A 21,535-nucleotide genomic window follows, 5' to 3' on the forward strand; every position below is an offset into this window, starting at 1 on the left:
GTTGGTGGACCCCAGTTTGGTTCCATAAAAACCCTTCTTTTCTGGGCCTATGTCTCCACTATGTTCAAACGCATCAACCTCTGGGGTCTGGGGTTCTTTGTAAAATGCAGCATCTTCACACGTACTCCCCAGAGGACCATATTACCTCCCTCTTCTCTGATTATAGTCTCAAGGGGTTATCCTTGACCAGGGACATCAGAATTCTTTTAGGAGTAGTTAATAACAATGAAGATTCCTAGGCCCTATTTCTGGCTTACTGAGGAAGATGGACCAAGGAACCTGCATTTACAAACAAGTTCTTTGGATGGTGATTAGGCATACTCAAGTTTGAGAAACATGACGTATCTCAAATGAATCATTTCTATTGGTCCAGTTCATATTTGTTTATATGCCTGATTCAACTCCAAGAGTAGGGGTCATATTTTATTACGCTTTGCGTTGCCCACAGTGCCTCACACATAAATGTCTTGTAACTAAATAAATCAGTGAAAAAGATATCATTACTTCAATCATGCATATAATTATTATATTAAATCAATAAAAACTAGGTCCTATGGTTATAGAAAAAGAGAGAGAACATGAGCTCTGCCTTTCTTTTTTGCAACTGTGTTGAATTTTTATCATCATTGATAACAATGAATTTTCATTATAGCAACTTTGATACCCTCTTGACCTGGAGTTCTCAAAAGGAGTAGGAAGGCAGTTTATATCGGAAGAGGGAGATTTGGCATTGTTAAATGTTGTGACAGAAACTGGAAAATTAAGTAAGTAAACGATCACATATTTTCCAGTGCTAAAGAAAATGAAAATTTCTGGTACTTTGAAAATAAAGCAACAATCTTATTTCTAAAGGCCTTTACTCTTAAAATTTGATTTGAATTCTCTCAAGTATTGGAGGACTTTTATCTTTTTGCAGAAGAGAAAAGGAAGGTATTATGTAATGTAGCCTTTCAATGGGCTCTTTCTTCTCCTAGTGGAAAGCACCGTCTATTGCTCCTCCTGAATATTTGCTAATTGTTAGAAATTTACATTGACAAAAAGCATTGTTTCAAATTCAGAATAGAGAACATGCTTTTTAAAAACTGTGGTTCATGACTGTGTCCAAACATTAAAGCCTTAAATAAAAAGTTATTTCTTCAACAGGTTTGAGAATCTCTGAGCTCAGAGAACTTCAGCTTCTCTTCAGTATTTACTGAGTCCACTAATTTCTGAAGTTTCCTGAAGTAAACTAAGGCTGCATGTTACATCTGTCATTAAAATCGGGCTCCTCTGAGAATCATATGGAGCTAGAACTGATGAACTTGCAACTGAGACTTTTTTAAAAAATGATATCCTGAAAGCATATTTATGTCAATGCTTTTAAAAATAACTTTTGATTAAAGTGGATCAAGTATATGCTTTTAAAAATTGTTTTCCAGGGGGAAAACATAGTCTTTTAGAAACCTCACATGTGTCTATATAATTATTTATTATTGTCAATTGTTGAGAGATGCTTTGGTTAATCAGAAGTTGGTCTAAAGAAAAACGAATATAAATTTTGAGCAATAAAGTTCAAAATTTATTTTTATTCAAATGTTATTTTTATTTTTATTCTGTAAACATTGGTAGATTAGTGCATACATAAACAGTACATATAATCATAGGCAAAATTTATGTAGAATTTTAAAAAATTAATAGTTCCAAAAACGGCAGCCTAATCGCAAGAATGATATTTTAAATTTGAGAGGAAATTGAGAAGGGAAGCACCAAGCAGTAGGGGACTCAGTCCCTTTGGTGGCTGCCATTGTTCAAAATACTTAGGGACAAAGCACACGGAGCCTGAACTCACCCCTCAACTCACTGGGCCTGGGAAGAATTCCAGTTTATCTGAAGCTCAACTACTTTATCTGATGAATTATTGTTGAAATCATCACTAGGGGATTAAACGTTTCTGTTTGGAGAGACCTGAAAATGCTCAAATACCCATGGCCAAACATTTTGCCTAAAGGTACAATTCTACTGAGCCAACTCTACAACTCTATAAATCCATACCTTCTACGAGTGGAAACTGCACTTTTATTTTTAGAACCCAACTTGATGGCTATTTGTTTCACCTGAGGAGGGGTGGCCATTCGCTTCACTTGAAGAGATCCAGCCTGTTGACCCATTTTTTACCAGCTTGTCTCAGAAGAGACTGAATTTTCTCCCGCGGTCTGTACCACCACCTCCCTTGTTCACAACCTAACAGTGGGTCCCAACAGCTGGAGTGCTAAGGATACAAAGGTCTGTTAATAACAGTGATTAATGTAGACATATGTAAAGAAGGGTAGGCAAAAAACCAATACTTTTAAGGAGTACCTGCAAACCAAAGGAAAGACTAAATGGTGGCCACTGAAACAGAACAAATATCTGTAGATGTTAGGGTCCCCCCAGAAAATTAATGAATAACTTACACAAATTTAGGATAGTTCCAAAACATTTTAATAAAACATATTTTAAAAGATGTGGGCAGGATGTTTGGTAGGTTGGGTGTGAGAGAGACTTGAAATATTTGTGGTGGGATGCAGCTGTTAGAGCCTCATCAGAAGGAATGGTGTGAGGAGACCCTGTCTGCAGAAGGTATGACTTTGGCAGTGGGACAGCCAGTCCACAGGACGGAGAATCAATACAACACTCCAAATGGCCCTCCACTTACTGAACCAAATAATAGCTGGAAGGCAAGTGGTTTGCTGATGTTGTCCTTACAAGCAACCTTTCTAGGTCAAAGAGCTGGTAGAGAGTGAATCTGAAAGGGAAATTTTGGAAAACATCCAGCAGATGATCTAAGAGCTTTAAACATTGGTGATTTCGGGGGTAATTGCATTGATTACACTAGTGAAGTGTGCACACTGTTTCCTAATTAGTACTTTCATTAACAACAACAAGAAAAATCAAAGACATTCCTTTGCAGAATGCTGGAAGTTCCTCCCCGTCCTTCCGGGAATCCTGGGAACTCAGTCTGTGCCTTTAGGTTAGAGATGACCACCGTGCATCTACCTCTCAACCCCTACCGAGATCCTCCAATCTAGCCCACCTCCATTCCTCAGCCCCATTTCTTTGCACACCAGGAAAGAGTAGCTCAAGAGTGCTAGGAACTCAAGCATGCTTTATTTTTCTTTCTGCTGATAGCACCACTTACCTCCCACTGCTATTGTCAAATTAACACACGTAGGGAAAAAAAATTAAGCATTAATTAATTTCTTTTATATGTAAAGAGGAGAAAGGATTTGAAATTGTGTTGCTTTTGAAACAAAAATTTCAAATTAACAATATATGTGCAGGGGCTCAAATAATCGTTAGCTATATTGACCAGGAACAATGGAATTTAATCAGAAATGTAGAAATGAACAGATTTCTCATTAGTTAGTGCACTTACCAAGAACAGTTACTTGAGTTATATCTGCAGCACTATCTAGAGCAGTAAGAGCTGAACAGCAGTAAATACCTTGGTCCTCTAAAGTTACATTAAATATGGTCAAATTAGCTCCATCAATAATTATCCTGTCAGAAAAAAAGTGAGTACATGCTGAGAAGGAAAACAATAGAAATAATAGAAACCCAATCCTTTTAAAAATGCATATTCCTCATTGAAAACGATCTAAGAGTGAAAACCAAATTTATGCAGTACAAATTTGATTAGAGAATGCCACAGTTGAAACCTGGAGATAAAGAATTATTCCAGCATACACAAATGTCTACATAGCCATAAACAAAATCACATTAAAAATTATTATGAAATCTAACCATCTGTTTGTACGAGTCACTGATGGAACCGTGTGTTGCCTGGCATCATACCTTACAATGGCCAAGATATATTTGAGTAATTCTTAAGGTATGTTTAGGGAACCACCTATATAGGCTCAATTGGAGTGCTTCTTACAAAGGCAGATTCCTGAATTCCATCTCCATTCCACAGAACCACAATACCTGAGATGGAGTCTGATGATCTCAGTTTTTCACAAGTTTCTCCTTTCTCTGCCCCTCCACTCCCCCCCCTCCCCCAAGTAGACTGCACATTAAGATCTGATAGCAGTTAAAGCATTCATATGCTTATTTGAACAGTAGATGGCAGTGTAGTACTTCTTTTTGCAAATCATTTCGCCTCGCTTTTTATCATTTGTTCTTTTACCAATTTGCGATCAGGTTTATTATGAGAAAATTGCTTCTTTATAAATTTCACCTTTTACCCTGTACCTTTGTATTGTCGACATAACTATTAAAGTATTTTTCAAGTTCCACAAAATGTAAAATGTATTCACAATAATTAGCATTTTGTTGAAATAATTTAAATAGTGTCATCCTTGTGAGGAGGAAAGGAGGCTCACATAATTAATATTTTTAATGTACATTTCATATAAATGCTGAGAATTTTGAATTATATAAATCCACTTTAAATTGCAGTGGAATGAAGCATAGTTATTTTGATTATAGACAGAATCAGCCCTTATTCCTACACCAATAATAGAAAGATTTGCCAACCAATATTACCTTGAATTGTTAATCAAGAATCTCACTATAATTCTAGACATAATAAAACTTTGACATGAATTAACATCTCAGGTCATGTTAGTCAGGTGTCCATTTGATTCAATATTAGAATATTGCATATCCTGACAATTTTTGAAAAATTTACCTCATTAGATGAAAGAATAGACTAATAACCTCTTGAAATAGGGCCTTTGTGCCCTGCACGAGAGTCCATAGTAGCTGAAATCTTGCCAAGATTTGAACCCTGGCATGGGTGCTTCAGGCCAGAGAAGAAAGCTACCAATTTTTTGGCAAGTCATAGTTGCATTATGCCTTGTTTCCAGTCTCACAAATGTACCTTAGGTGCCTGCAATTAATCAAGGTTGGGTGCCTCGAAAGTCCTCGAAATGTGGTAGGTATGGTATACCTAAAGAACTTATTAAAAATATAATGTTCCAGCCTCAGTCCAGGTTCCAAATCAGTACATTTGGAGATGGGGCAAGGGCCATTGCATTTGAACATGAAGCCTAGATAATTCTGCCACACATCAAAATCTGACAACTATTTGCCTTAGCAGGGTCACACTACGTTGTGTTGCAGTAACAGACAGCTCCAAATTCTCCATGCCTAAGAAAACAATCACTTATTTCTCCCTCACATTATGTTCCCATCGTAGGTCAGTTGGATTCTGCTTTAAAAAGCTGCATCATTTCTACTTCATAGCACCTGAAATCTTAGAAGCAGCTAAAAAGCATCTTCACGTCTTTGTGTCCCAATCTTTTCCTCTGTTTGCCTTCACCTGCTTAATTACCTTGCCTGAGAAATTTATCCACTAAAGCCACTCAACTCCTTCATCTGCAGCATCCTGTCTGCTAGTCCCTAATCCATGTTAGCAGCCAGTCTTGTCTTACTGTTCAGCTGAGTAATATCCGTGTTTCACTGAAGGCACCATGACAAAATGATTCTCTCTTTGGAGACCTGTGTTTGCGGCTCAGTTCCATCAATTATTATTTGTACAACCTTGAATAAAACATTGAGCCTAATTCATCTTATCTGAAAAATGGGGATACCAATATTTTCTTTCTCTTCGGGAGAATTAAATGAGGTAAAGCACATAAAGTGATTAGTGTATACAGCCAGGCAGAGTATGTGCTCAGAGAGTGTTACTAATAATATTAATTAAATGGATTTCATTCATTTTTGGCTTATCGCTAATCACATTTCTCACGGTTGATGTTTTAATGTCCCCAACTCCCATTTCTCCTGCCTCTCTGCTTGAACAAATTACCTTCTTTCCTAATTTGTTAGAAAGAAACCTTTCCCTATGATTGTCTTATAATCTTTGCATCTCCAACTTCTCCCCTCCCTCTTTCATTTGCCACTATTTCTGGAGGGGGAAAAAAATCAGCTCCTATTTGGTGCCAAGGAAAAACCCTCCCACTGGATTCTCAATGCCCTTTCCTCCCACGCCCTCCTAGTTATCAGTATATCCCACTTTTCATGCTACAGTGGTCTCTCCTGCAGGACTAGGCCCCTCGCTTTGCCTATAGTTATGAACAGTCCCCACTAACTTTGTTAAGCACGGTATAAATTCTAAAAATGGTTTCATATCCATGCTCCATTTCATTTTTTTATAACCATAGTGTATGGTCTATATCTTATATGGTCTATAGCCACATGCAGGTTGGAAATCCACAGAAAATTCCTTGGGGGCATTTCAATCTACCTAATAGCATTACTGCAAGGACTAAAGAGAGAAAGCGTGTATGGGAAGTACTAACATAAGACGAAGCCCCATAGGTCTAATGGTTCAGAGTGGCAGTTCCCAGCACTTACTGCATCTCTGCACAAGAAAGGGGACAAGAGAAAAGAGAAGAAGGGATTTTCACTTCTCACCATGTATATTTGATTAGAAATTTAACCTCTCTTTAGGTTAAAGCTTCTGGTCTTCTGCATAGTAATAAGAAAGTGTCTCAGCAGAAGGTAAGAAGTATGAGGTTGCTGATAGAAATTTAGCAGATACTTGTGACTTCTACTCCCTGCTATAGCTCCATGCCTGCCCTTGGCAGCAGTCAAGGCCAGCCAGCAGCCGTTACTCCCAGTCTTCCTCGCTCCTGGGGCCTCTTCTGAGCTAAGGTTATTGTCCTTTATCCCTGCTACTTGTTTAGGGAAATTGGCAGAACATCTGTGTCACTTGCTCAATCCACTCAGATAGCCAGAGGTTCATTTCAGTGTCAGCTCTTGCATCCTGCGGGAATTGTAAAACTGGGCCGCATGAAAAGACTGCTTAGGGTTTCTGGGTTCAAAGCCTAAATGTACATGTCATATTACCAACAAGCCATGGGTATCTGATTCCCTTCTTGACTGGAGCCCGGAGGTCACATGGAAGACCCCGGATAGTCAGGCAGTAGTAACAAAAGAGGCAGAATTTAGGCATATCTGAGCAGTTGGCAGATCAGCGGAGACCTAACCTGAGACTCGAGATGTGTATTGCAAAGCATAGCCTTTAGATGGATATAATTAATCTTGCGTTTCAATGAGAACTGATTGTAATACATACACTGCCTTTCTGCAAATCTTTGTATATATAGGAAGCAGGGGAGAGAGTAAATTAAGTACCAAGGCTGAGACCAATGCCTTCGCATAGAGGTGGCTGACACATAAATACCAAGGTAGACCAAGCAAGCAACAGAAATGAGACAAGTAGAATGAAGAAATGGCTGGTGGGAGGAGAGGGGGTGGGGAGGGGAGGAGGCGGGAGCAAGGGGCTGTGTTCAGAGGCTCCCATGGAAAAGAACCATAGTAAGTGTGTGAATCCTTCACTGGCAACCAAGGTATCCAGGTTTCTCTTATCAGAACTGACTAGGAGGCTGGCAGGATCTACGGAGAGGAGTGAAGAACAGTGTGGTGCAGTGGTCCACCTGAGAGCCACAGTGGGGCAGGGGAGACCCCTTCCCCCAGCCAAGGGAGGCAGTGAGTGAGTGTGCTACCCAGAGGGGGATACAGTGCTTTTTCCACGGAACTGTGCAACGCATGGATTGGAAGACCCTAGTCACAAACTCAAGCCATTGGGTCTAGTGTCACAATCCCGGAGCCCCACAGATTCTCAACAGCCTCTCAGCGGGAATCTGCTTAAGCCTACTGAGCTCCTGGAGGGAGGGGAGGCCAGCCTCACAGCTGCAGCTGCCTGCTGCCTAAGCCATTTGAGCTCCTTAGGAGAGGGGCAGCGGCCAGCACTGGGAATCACAACTGCCTAACACGCTAAGCTCCCTGGGTGAGGGAAAGGCAACATTCATATCTATAGCTCCAGGCTGTGCTTTTTCCCCTGCTGGAGCCAGGGAGGCTGGATGGCTCGGTCCCAAGACATGTCCCTCACAGCCCAACACACCCACTGTGGCAGACTCAATGCCTCTTCAGGCCTGAACTTGACTCATCATTCCTCCTTGGACAGGGCTTCCCTGCAGGAACTCCAATAACTCCAGCCAGTATCAGCTCTTGCATCCTGCGGGAATGGTAAAACTGGGCCACTTGAAAAGGCTGCTTAGGGCTTCTGGGTTCAAAGCCTAAATGTACATGTCATATTACCAACAAGCCATGGGTATCTGATTCCCTTCTTGGCTGTAGCCCAGAGGTCACATGGGAGACCACAGATAGGCAGTAGTAACAAAAGAGGCAGAATTTAGGCATATCTGAGCAGTCGGTAGATCAGCGGAGACCTAACTTGAGACTGGAGATCTGTATTGCAAAGCGTAGCCTTTAGATGTATATAATTAATTTCGTGTTTCAGTGAGAACTGGTTGTAATACATACACTGCCTTTCTGCAAACCTTTATATATATAGGAAGGAGGGAAGAGAATAAATTAAGTACCAAGGCTGAGACCAATGCCTTTGCATAGAGGTGGCTCACACATAAATACCAAGGTAGACTAAGCAAGCAACAGAAATGAGACAAGCAGAATGAAGAGGCTCAGGGACAGAACCCAGATGTCCCTGGGCCTGAGCCCCTAGGGGGAGGGGTGGCCACGGTCTCTGTAGACCAGCAGACTTAGTCTCTCCTCCTGGTAGTTCTGAGGAATCCAGGCAGCCCAGATGAGTGGGTTTCCCCCTAGTGAAGCACATCCCCTCCACCAAGGGACAAAGTGCTTCATTAGATGGGTCCTATTCCCTGTGCCACCCAACTGGGTGAGACCCTCCAACAGGGGTTGTCAGACATCCTGTATAACAGTGATCCTACTGGCATCAGGTTGGTGACCCTTGAGGTCTGAGATCCCACAATAAGTAGCAGGCACCCATCTTGGCTGTTCTCCACCCTCCTTGAGTGACATCTCCAGACACAGGAGTGAACCAGATGAATAGGACCTGAAGTGGACCCCCAGCAAACTGCAGCAGCACTACAGAAGATGGAGCTGACTATTGAAAGAAAAAAAAAAAAGAAAGAAAGAAGGAAAAGAAACAAAAACAACAGAATCAGCAACAAAAATCTCCCACAAAAACCCCATCCAAGGTCAGCAGCCTCAAGATAGAAGTTAGACAAATTCATGAAGATGAGAAAGAATCAACAACGACAAAAAAAACCACTAAAAACTCAAAAGGCCTCTCCTCCCAATGATCACAACATCTCACCAGCAAGGGCACAGAACTGGATGGAGGATGAGGCAGCTGAATTGACAGGAGTAGGCTTCAGAGGATGGGTAATAAAAAGCTATGCTGAGCTAAAGGAGCATGTTCTAACCCAATGCAAGGAAGCTAAGAACCTTGATAAAAGGTCACAGGAGCTGCTAACTAGAATAACCAGTTCAGAGAGGAAGAAAAATGACCTAATGGAGCTGAAAAATACAGCAGGAGAATTTCATGAAGCATACACAAGTATCAAGAGCCAAAGCTACCAAGTGGAAGAAAGGATATGAGAGTTTGAAGACCACCGTGCTGAAATATGGTGTGCAGACAAGACTAGAGAAAAAAGAAAGAAAAGGAATCAACAAAGCCTTCAAGAAATATGGGACTTCATAAAAAGACTGAACCTACAATTGATTGGCATACCTGAAGGAGATGGGTAGAATGGAAAAAAGCTGAAAAACACACTTCCAGATATTATCCAGGAGAACTTCCCAAACCTAGCAAGACAGGCCAACATGCAAATTGAGGAAATACAGAGTACACCACTAAGATACTCCATGAGAAGATCAACCCCAAGACACATAATCATCAGATTCTCTAAGGTTGAAATGAAGGAAAAAATGTTCAGGGCAGACAGAGAGAAAGGCCAGGTCACCTACAAAGGGAAGCCCATCAGACTAACAGTGGACCTCTCAGCAGAAACTCTACAAGCTAGAAGAGAGTGGGGGCCAATATTCAATATTCTTAAAGAAAAGAATATTCAGCCCAGAATTTCATATCCTGCCAAACTAAGCTTCACAAGTGAAGGAGAAATAAAATCCTTTCCAGACAAGCAAATGCTGAGAGATTTCATTACTGTCAGGCCTGCCTTGCAAGATCTCCTGGAAAAAAAGCACTAAATATAGAAAGGAAAAATCAGAACCAGTCATGCAAAAACACACCAAAATATAAAGACCAATGACATGATGAAGAAACTTCACCAACTAATGAGCAAAATGACTGAACAGCATCATGATGACAGGATCAAATTCACACATAACAATACTAACCTTAAATGTAAATGCACTAAACAACCCAATTAAAAGACACAGACTGACAAATCAGATAAGGCGTCAAGACTCATCTGTGTGCTGTATTCAGGAGACCCATCTCACGTGCAAAGACACACACAGGCTCCAAATAAAGGGATGGAGGAAAATTTACCAAGCAAATGGAAAGCAAAACAAAGCAGGGTTTGCAATCCTAGTCTCTAACAAAACAAACTTAAAACCAACAAAGATCAAAAAAGACAAAGAAGGGCATTACATAGTGGTAAAGGGAACAATTCAACAAGAAGAGTTAACTATTCTAAACATATATACACCCAAAACAGGAGCGACCAGTTTCATAAAACAAGCTCTTAGAGACTTACAAAGAGACTTAGACTCCCATACAATAATAGTGAGAGACTTCAACAACCCACTGTCAATATTAGACAGATCAATGAGACAGAAAATTAACAAAGATATTCAAAACTTGAACCCAGCTCTGAACCAAGCAGACCCAATAGACATCTACAGAACTCTCCACCACAAACCAACAGAATATACTTTCTTCTCAGCACCATATCACCCTTATTCTAAAACTGACCACATAATTGGAAACAAAACACTCCTCAGCAAATACAAAAAACCGTAAACCATAACAAACAGTCTCTCGGACCACAATGCAACCAAATTAGAACTCAGGATTAAGAAACTCATGCAAAACAACACAACTACATGGAAATTGATAAACTTGCTCCTGAATGACTCCTAGGTAAATAATGAAATTAAGGCAGAAATTAAGAAGTTTTTTGAAACCAATGAGAACAAAGACACAATGTACCAGAGTATGTGGGACACAGCTAAAGCATTTAGTGCTATAAATTTCCCTAAATGCCCACATCACAAAGCTAGAAAGATCCACATGTTAACATCACAATTAAAAGAGCGAGAGAGGCAAAAGCAAACTAATCCAAGAGCTAGCAGAAGATAAGAAATATTGAAGGAGATAGAGATACAAAAAATCCTCCAAAAAATCAATGAATCCAGGAACTTTTTTTTTTAAATTAACAAAATAGTCGACTAGCTAGACTGATAAAGAAGAAAGAGAGAAGAATCAAGTAGACACAATAACAAAATGATAAATGCGACATCACCACTGACCCCACAGAAATGCAAACTACCATCAAAGAATACTATAAACACCTCCATGCAAATAAACTAGAAAATCTAGAAGAAATGGATATATTCTTGGACACATACACCCTCCCAATACTAAATCAGGAAGAAGCTGAATCCCTGAATAGACCAATAACAAATTCTGAAATTGAGGCAGTAATTAATAGTCTACCAGCCAATAAAGCCCAGGACCAGATGGATTCACAGCCGAATTCTACAAGAAGTACAAAAAGGAGCTGGTACCATTCCTTCTGAAACTATTCCACACAATTGAAAAGGAGGGACTCCTCCCTAACTCATTTTGTGAAGCTAGCATCATCCTGATACCAAAACCAGGAAGAGACACAACAAAAAAAGAACACTTCAGACCAATATCCCTGATGAACATTGATGTGAAAATCCTCAATAAAATACTGGCAGACCGAATCCAGCAGCATATCAAAAAACTTATCCACCATGAACAAGTCAGCTTCATCTCTGGGATTCAAGGCTGATTCAACATATTCAAATCAATAAATGTAATTCATCACATAAACAGAACCAAAGACAAAATCCACATGATTATCTCAATAGATACAGAAAAGGCCTTTGATAAAATTCAACATCCCTTCATGTTAAAAACTCTCAATTAACTAGGTATTGATGGAACACATCTCAAAATAGTAAGAGTTACTTATGATAAACCCACAGCCAATATCATATTGAATGGGCAAAAGCTGGAAGCATTCCCTTTGCAAACCAATACAAGACAAGGATGCCCTCTCTCACCACTCCTATTCAACATAGTATTGGAAGTTCTGGCCAGGGCAATCAGGCAGAAGAAAAAAAATAAAGCATATTCAAATAGGAAGAGAGGAAGTCAAATTGTTTCTATTTGCAGATGACATGATTTTATATCTAGAAAACTCCATTGTCTCTGCCCCAAAACTCCTTGAACTGATAAGCAACTTCAGCAATGTCTCAGGATACAAAATCAATATGCAAAAATCACAAGCATTCCTTTACCCCAGCAATAGACCAGCAGAGAGCCAAATCATAAATGCACTCCCATTCACAATTGCTACAAAGAGAATAAAATACCTAGGAATACAGTTAACAAGAGATGCAAAGGACCTCTTCAAGGAGAACTACAAACCACTGCTCAAGGAAGTAAGAAAGGACATACACAAATGAAAAGAAAATTCCATCCTCATGGATACAAAGAATTAATATCATGAAAATAGCCACACTGCCCAAAGTAATTTATAGATTCAATGCCATTCCCATCAAACTACCATTGACATTCTACACCGAACTAGAAAAAAACTACTTTAAATTTCATGAGGAATCAAAGAAGATCCCATATAGCCAAAACAATCCTAAGCAAAATGAACAAATCTGGAGGCATCAAACTACCTGACTTCAAACTATACTATAAGGCTACAGTAACCAAAACAGCATGCTACTGGTATGAAGACAGACATATAGACAAATGGAGCATAACAGAGACCTGAAAAATAACACCACACATCTACAATCATCTGATCTTTGACAAAACTGACAAATTCAAGCACTGGGGAAAGGATCACCATTCAACAAATGGTGCTGGGAAAACTGACTAGCCATATGCAAACAACTGAAACAACTGAAACTGAACCCCTTCCTTACACATTATACAAAAATTAACTCAAGATGAATTAAGACTTAAATGTAAAACCCAAAACCATAAAGACCCTAGAAGAAAACCTAGACAGTACCATTCAGTACATAGGCATGGGCAAAGACTTCACGACAAAAATGCCGAAAGCAATTGCAACAGAAACCAAAATTTACAAATGTGATCTAATCAAACTAAAGCATTTCTGCACAGCAAAAGAAACTATCATCGGAGCGAATAGGCAGCTTACAGAATGGAAGAACATTTTTACAATCTACCCATCTGACAAAGGTCTAATATTCATAATTTAAAAGGAACTTAAACATATTTACAAGAAACAAACAAACAACCCCATCAAAGAATGGGCAAAGAATATGAACAGACACTTCTCAAAAGAAGACATTTACATGGCCAACAAACATATGAAAAAAAAACTCAACATGACCGATCACCAGAGAGATGCAAGTAAAACCACAATGAGATACCATCTCATGCCAGTCAGAATGGGGATTATTAAAAAGTCAAGAAACAACAGATGCTAGTGAGACTGTGGAGAAAAAGGAACACTTTTACACTGTTGGTGAGAATGTAAATTAGTTCAACCATTGTGGAAGACAGTGTGGTAATTCCTCAAGGATCTAGAACCAGAAATACCATTTGACCCAGCAATCACATTACTGGCTATATACCCAAGGGAATATATATCTTTCTACTATAAAGACACATGCACATATATGTTTATTGCTGCACTGTTTACAATAGTAAAGACATGAAACTGACACAAAGGTCCATCAGTGATAGGCTGGATAAAGAAAATATGGTACATATACACCATGGAATACTATGCAGCCACAAAAAGGAATGAGATCCTGTCCTTTGCAGGGACATGGATAAAGCTGGAAGCCATCATTCTCAGCAAACAAGTGGGAGATGAAAAATGAGAACACATGGACACAGAGAGGGGAATCACACATATCAGGGACTTTTGGGGGGTGGAGGGCAAGGGTAGAGAACTTAGGTCAATAGGTGCAGCAAACCACCATGGCACATGTATACCTATGTAGCAAACCTGCACGTTCTGTTCATTGTATCCCATTTTTTTAAGAAGATATAAAGAAAAACAAAAATTTAAAAAAAAAGAAATTTGTCATAAGAAAAAAAATGAAGAAATTAGTAGTACAAATCACAAGAGCAAAAATGGACTGTGCACTTGGTATTTTCTAAGTGCTCTGTATGTTAATGTTTTCTAAGTTCTTGGTATTGTTAACCCTATAATGAAAGTACCTTTTTAATACTTTTAATTCAAACTATGTTATGGGATTTAAAACCAAGGCACACGGATGTTAAGCAGCTTGTCTAAGTTCAAAGATCTAATAAGTGACTGAACTGAGATTTGAATCTGAGCCATTGAGCTTCAGAGTTTATGATCTTACCCAAGGCACTGTTGCTGTCTCATGCAAGCAGCACATGTCCTATCTAAACATTTTCAGATTTTTACTTTTACAGAGCAATAAATTACAAAACTAATGAGAGGTGAGATTTGGCTCCAACATGGTTAAGTTTTAATCCTTATTTAGTAACAATGCACAAGCATGCAAAGCTGACTTTCACATATTTTCAAAAGAGAGTAGACATTCAGCAAATGCTGACTTTTTATTTTTTTGATGTACTTAATATTGTCTAGTGCTATTAAGCATCCATTCACACTTTCCTCTATATGTTCCCTTTTATATTTTGTCTATATTCTCTATACAGAGTTTGGAAGACTCAAACGTATGCTTCTCAGTACTTTCCGGCAGGAAGAATCCCAGATATAATTTAGGTTTTGCTAGTTAGTTAAATAAACTTATGTGAGATTGAAAAGTAGAAGGAAAATGGACTCCATCTTCTCTGGGCCAGTGGAAGCAGATAGTGGTTCTGGCAGACATGAGAGTCGGCAGGGGCAGGACTCACGAGTAGTACCAATGGGGTGAGGTAGTCATGAAGATGGCAGCAGTTTCCAGACACCTGGATTGCAGCTGCAGTGCTTTGTGATCAAGAACGTAGAAGACTAGTATGCAGCTTCTTCTAGGCCTAGCTCCTCCAGTTTCCTTTTTTGCAAGCATCCAAGCCCATGCAGTTCTCAGTCTTTTTTTTGCAAGCATCCAAGCCCTTGCAATTCTTCCTCAGATACTTAGAGTGGTTTCTATTTCACACACTAACAGAATGGTACATGTTACATGAAAAGTCAGTAGCAAAAATAGGATGATAAATATATGATAGGAGAGTGAAGTGACTTGAAGACAGAAATATTATTCAGTTTTTGTTTTTATTTCAGTATGAATACTTTTAGAACTTTTTATTTCTTATTTTTTATTTTTTTTTTATTTTGAGACAGAGTCTCACTCTGTCATCCAGGCTGGAGTGCAGTGGTACGATCTCAGCTCACCGCAACCCCCACCTCCTGGGTTCAAGTGATACTTGTGCCCCAGCCTCTTGAGTAGCTGGGATTGCACGTGCACACCACCATGCCTGGCTAATTTTTGTATTTTTAATAGAGACGAGGTTTCACCATGTTGGTTAGGCTAGTCTCGAACTCCTGGCCTCAAGTGATCCATCCACCTCGGTCTCCCAAAGTGCTGGGATTACAAGCATGAGTCACTGCGCCCAGCCTGGAATTTTTCTTTCAAATGCAAGGTGTTCAACCCAAGCAAATATTATGACACATCATAGTAGTTTACCTACCTGCCATCTTCTGTGCCATTAATTTCGAAGGCTTCTCCATCTTTACTCCAGGACAACTTCAAACTGTGTTTCAAATGTAAGTCACATTTGCTCTCACAATGCAATTCAAGCATATGCAATTTGGGGATACGAGGATTCTTAGGAGAAACTCTAAGTTGTGTAGCATCTGTTTTTACCAAACAAAGATATTAGTTAGCACTAAGCATAGCTTACTTTGTTATTAAGTGCCTGCAATTTAAGTAACCCAAACTGTCACCATAACAGTCCAATCCTCATGCAGGGTTTCTCCCACTGTAATTTCCTAACATTGTATATCATTATTATTTTCTTTCCATCCAGGCTTGGACATCTGACAAAATTTAAGTGGAAATATCAATTAATAGTTTAGGAATTTCCCTCATTATTTCTTGGGCAAGGGAGTAAGCAAAGTATGAGCAAACAAATGTCTCTAGAATTTGAAAACAACATAATTTCTCCTTCAAGTGCTTCTGGATATGTAATCAAAGCACTGTAAAGGAAAAGGGATAGTTGATTCTCTGTTAGCATGTTGATTATTAATTCAGAAACCTGAGGGTAAATGTTCAAGCCCATGCATGGATGAAATATCAACATGAAGGTGGGGAACTAGAAAATAAGCCTTGGAAGGGTAGGGCCTGTGCCTGTTTTGTAACACTGTGGTACCCTCAGAGCCTAGAAGAGAGCCTATATATCATAGGCATTCAATACATATTGCTAAATCTACTGTTGAATGAATTACAGTGAGTGATAATTTGAAACAAAAATAAAGTTGTGTTTATCAACATTATGAAACTCAAAGATTAGTACATGGTTGCCTTAAAAAATGTTTGCTTCATTATGATTGTTTCAAAACATGCAATCCTTACTCTTTAAGGCTATGTTAAAAGTAAGTATACTCTTAATGTGGCATTAGGCATTTTGGGGGACCTCTCACAGACCAACTGTACAAGTTGACCTCCAATTCCATAATTATACTCTGATATTTGCTATGTACATTTTCCTCAAGGAACTGGTTAAAAACGGAAAGTGTTAATAAAATTAATTGTTATCCCAGGCACAAAAACTTGAAGAAACTATTAAATTGAATTAATTTTAACTGAATTATTTGACATCCTACTTCTAATTCTAAATATAAAGCCAGAAATTCATTTAATAATAATATAATTAAATAAGCACTTCTCTATCAGGACTCTGCTATGTAATGTATATTCATTGTGGCATTTTATAATTATAACAACTTTATGAATATTAATACTCCCACCTTACACAGAACGTAATTTAAGGTTAAAATGAAATTAAACCATAAGACCAAGGTTTCCTAACTGGTAAGGTGCTAAATCAGGATTTAAACCCAAATCTGCCTGAGATTAAAGCTCATGCTTTCTTTTTTTTTTTTTTTTTGAGACAGAGTCTGGCTCTGTCGCCCAGGCTAGAGTTCAGTGGTGATCTCAGCTCACTGCAAGCTCCGCCTCCCGGTTTCACTCCATTCTCCTGCCTCAGCCTCCTGAGTAGCTGGCACTACAGGAGCCCGCTGCCACGCCCAGCTAATTTTGTTTTTGTATTTTTAGTAGAGACAGGATTTCACCATGTTCGCCAGTATGGTCTCGATCTCTTGACATCGTGATCCACCCATCTCGGCCTCCCAAAGTGCTGGGATTATAGGCGTGAGCCACCGTGCCCGGCCAAAGCTCATGCTTTCAATCACTATACTATATAGACTCTCACTTAACTCCATTCCCAACATGACTTTTGTATATGTAAAAAAATGTGTCCTTAATCCTTCATTGATATGATTTGTATATAGTCTTTGCATATAAAATAGACACTACAGCATATTGAAAATTTGTAAACCTGTCCATCTCTCTGGCCACTAGCAGTTTTGAGGTCCATTTTGGGTGAAGCGCTGTGTTGGGCAATAGGAATGCAAAGTTCTATTTAGATTTGAGGCTTCATGCTCCTTACAGCTAGCTGTGTTGCTTAACCTTAATATAGGTTTACTTTTTGAAGTATAAACACAATCATCATCATCTTCAGTGACTTCATGAGGGCATCCTGAAAAGTATACATAACATTTGAAAATGTAGAAGACATAAGATATAAGTAGATATTATGAGAGAGTATTTGTGTGCTTTAAAAATATAGTCTGTCGGGTGGCACATTGATTTACTTAGGGCACAGAGAGACAAATACTACAAAATAAGAAAAGGATGTAAGACCAAAGAGAAGGAAAAAAAAGGGATGAAAAAAGAAGGAAGGAAGGATGTATATGGGAAAAGAGAAAAAAAGAAATGTCAAGACATCAGTGGATACAACAGCAGAATATGTATGGGGTAAAAAGGCATCAGTGAAAACAGATGATGAAACAACTATGCTCTCCCTTTTCTAGGTGGAAGGGAGAAGCGGGCTGGGGTATTGACATGACACAAGAAACAGAAGTGCTTCCTACTATTACTGAAGGACCTTACTGTTCTTTGGGTTTTCTTGAGGATTCTCTGAGCAATATTAAAATCAAAATATCGGTGAAACCCAAGAAACTATCAACAGCTCCCAGGACCGTGCGCTGAAGTGAGAAGGAATAATACAAAGCTGTTTATGACTCAAAAAGAGGATCAAAAATCCTCCTCATTCTGTCATGCCTCAATCATTATAAAGTTATGAGTTTATGAAATCTTTAGCTCAAAAACTTGATTACTGGTAACATTACCTTGAGTTGGCTTTTGAAATAAAATATAGTTACAGAAATGTGGTGTAGTATTGTTAATAGGTCATTTTTAAATATTGACAGCCATCTGTCACTAAGGACACCTGGCTCCCTCTTAAAATAGGATGAAGCTGCACACATATCATTGGCATACCCTGTAATTCTTGCAATAATCTTTTAGATGAAACCCAATCTAGGAATTTTGAAAAACGTTTCAAAGAAATTTATCAGGCACTCCAACATAAACTGTATTATTCCATTTGGGCAAATGAAGACAGACTGAACCCACATGACAATTCATGCAAAGTAACAGTGAAATAAAAATACTTCTAATATCCAAATTGGCTGTGACTGCAGTTTTTCCTATAGCATTTTCTACCCAACATGAGTATGACCCAGCGTCTTCTTCAGTGGTTCTGTTGATCTGCAATGTGCCATTGTCATAGACATGATACCGCCTGCCCTCCAGGGGTTTCGCTTCTTCCACCTTCTGCCTATGGACAGAGAAAGCATACAACCATTTGAGGTGAGGCAAAATTGCATACTCTTTTTAATACTAGTCAGTGACGTCATTCAGCCTAATCACCTTTCAGCAGCTTAGCAAACCTTATGAAATGTTCCACTGGGTTTCATATTTTTCTCAAAATGGACCATGAATGTATATCTTATCTACCCAAATAGACTGCGGCTAGAGAAAGCCTAAGTCCATGCTCCGTGCTTCTGCTGTATTTGTCATAGCTACCAGCACCCGTTTGCATGTATCCTCAGAGCTTAATAAATATTTTCTGGCTTATTGATGGTGAACTCTTTAGTTAATGATCACTCCAGGGTACCAAATGGGAAAGCTAGTAATTGAAAGAGATAATGAATCTGCCAAACCTCCTGCTGTCCTGGGAGAACATTGGTCATTCAGAAATATTATAAGCCAGGGAGTCTCTAGCCAAATAGACTGTGGACATGGATTACATTTACCCTATCAACCCCAGAGCCATTTCCTCCCACATTCATCCATTTCCAAGCATTTGCTGCCACAGCTTGATTTATCCTGTACATTTCACAATAAGTGACTGCTTGATTTTAAAACAAACAAACAAACAAACAAACAAAGGATAAACTGTGGATGCAGTCCATGCAGGATCCTACCAGACAGGGACTAGGCTGAGGTAAGCAAGAGGCTTGCCTCAGATGCAAAATTTAACAGGGTGCCAAACATCTCAGTAAGCAAGGTGAATAATATTTCAATGGAGCGTTTTGAAAAATCAAAATAATTCAGAAAACCCATGACGAACAAAATATATATCATGATTTAAAATAAAGGTAATATCTGACCCTATAAATGTATGACCTGGTGTCACTCATCTCACCCTGCCCTACAGACCAATGACAAAATTATTCAAGAACTATTTAACCACGCTTTTTCAGTAAAGTAACTAATAAAGTAGATCCATACTGATAATGTCTTTGGACTTGTGATACCAATTAATACATTGAAATTAAAATCAAAATGAATGCTGGAAAAGTCTAAAGCACATGTATTTGGAATTAAATGCGAGCTAAGATAATTATTTAGATAATCCCAAAACAACAACAATAGAGTAAAATATGACCTTGTGGTACCCCATAATGAAAAACCAATTCTACCTTTAAAATTGTCTCTAGAATCTCTTCAATTCTCTGCTTTTCTTTATGAACACAAGTGGCTCTCTGTATGTCTCTATGTGAGAAAATCCTAGAAATCTAGCCAATGTTTTCAGAAGAGGTAATTTCCTGAAAGGTAAGTTTGTTACCTTATGTCTCAGAGGCACTGGGTACATGTAACAATATAGACCCAATGCAGCCTGTCAAATGATGGATGAAGAAACAAGGTCAAATCTACAATTTACATTCTCTTAAGAAAACTGTGCGCCACCAGCTTACCAGGACACGACTGCCTCAGGTGAAGCAAAGAACTCGCAATGTAAGAAAGCACTGTACCCAACCACTGTAGCATAATTTTCTCCATCTTTGGTTTGTATCAATGGACGGACATCTATTTGAAAATAACATAAATACAGTTTTAAATTTTGGTGGAAGAAAGATGTGCAAAATAAATTTTTCTACGTCCTAGCCATATTAATACGAATAGAGAACAGCGGAATATTATGGTGGGTGTCTGTCTTGAATTATAAAAGTATCCCAATTCAATACATTTTTGAAAGTATAATTTCAGTGTGAAGTCTAAAACTCAAATGTATGGTGAAAAGTGCTTTGATTTTTTTCCCCCATATATTATGTGTCAAGAGTTAACTGGTACTTCTGAACATGACCTCGACCATTTTCCTTAAGAAAATAGCAAGTTAAGTCAGCTCCCAGGCACACTCACCCACAACATCAACATTGGCACTGGCAAGGATAGTTCCGTGGACATTGGAGGCTTCACACTGGTACACAGCAGTATGATTCGGTTGAAGGTTGGTAAAACTGATTTCCCTGGGGAAGACAACATCACCAGCAAATGGATGATCTGAAAGAGATTAAAGAATGTCAGTTTGATAAAGAACAGGACATAAAATATTTATACACCATTTATTAAATGTGTCACACAGTATTTATATTTTAAAACCAGTTTAGGGTGACTAATAGTTCATTGAAGCCAATTCTTTAGGCTTTCTGAACATCGACTATGAACTTTTCTTTCCAGATCCATTTGAGTTTTCAATCCTTTTTCAAGTTAATATTTAGTAACAGAACATCTGCTCATCTAGAGCTCCCAGACTTTCCATACCCATATGCATAGTACTATTCTGGATCATCCATTAGGCATTCAAGACCTATGATGAAGTGACACTCTGTTACTCTTCTGAATTTAGATACTGTTGCTGCCTGGCACAAGTCACAGGGTCAACACATCTTGATCTCCCAAGTTACCAGTATTGGCTGCTATTTTCCCCCTTGACACTTTTGTTCCCATTTCAGTTCTCTGCCTCTCTATGGTTTTCTGATCTGCACCATTCATTTCATTTGTCTTGCTTCACTATTTAACCACTTCATGTACATTCCTTGTATATTTCATTTTCCCAGTAAGACTAAACCCTTCTTGAGAAAAAGGGCCAGGTTTTCTACTTTCGGGCAATAAAACCTTCCACACTCCTGATCCAAGCATAATTCTGGAA

At 38.8% G+C, this 21,535-nt stretch overlaps 1 protein-coding gene across 1 annotated transcript in view; it reads right to left on the minus strand.

Annotated features, from left to right (window-relative positions):
• The window catches only part of CHL1 (cell adhesion molecule L1-like), a gene marked incomplete at its 5' end in the record, with an annotated part of 122,617 nt that overhangs the window by 41,670 nt on the left and 59,412 nt on the right, over nucleotides 1–21,535 (minus strand). The window contains 5 exons of the mRNA XM_011974277.1: nucleotides 3,395–3,519; nucleotides 15,665–15,830; nucleotides 18,711–18,877; nucleotides 20,301–20,412; nucleotides 20,746–20,886. Coding sequence (XP_011829667.1) covers nucleotides 3,395–3,519; nucleotides 15,665–15,830; nucleotides 18,711–18,877; nucleotides 20,301–20,412; nucleotides 20,746–20,886 — 711 coding nt within the window. The remainder of the gene's footprint in view (nucleotides 1–3,394; nucleotides 3,520–15,664; nucleotides 15,831–18,710; nucleotides 18,878–20,300; nucleotides 20,413–20,745; nucleotides 20,887–21,535) is intronic.

Source organism: Mandrillus leucophaeus, unplaced genomic scaffold (genome assembly GCF_000951045.1).
Source record: "Mandrillus leucophaeus isolate KB7577 unplaced genomic scaffold, Mleu.le_1.0 Scaffold1439, whole genome shotgun sequence".
NCBI classification, from domain to species: Eukaryota; Metazoa; Chordata; class Mammalia; order Primates; family Cercopithecidae; genus Mandrillus; species Mandrillus leucophaeus.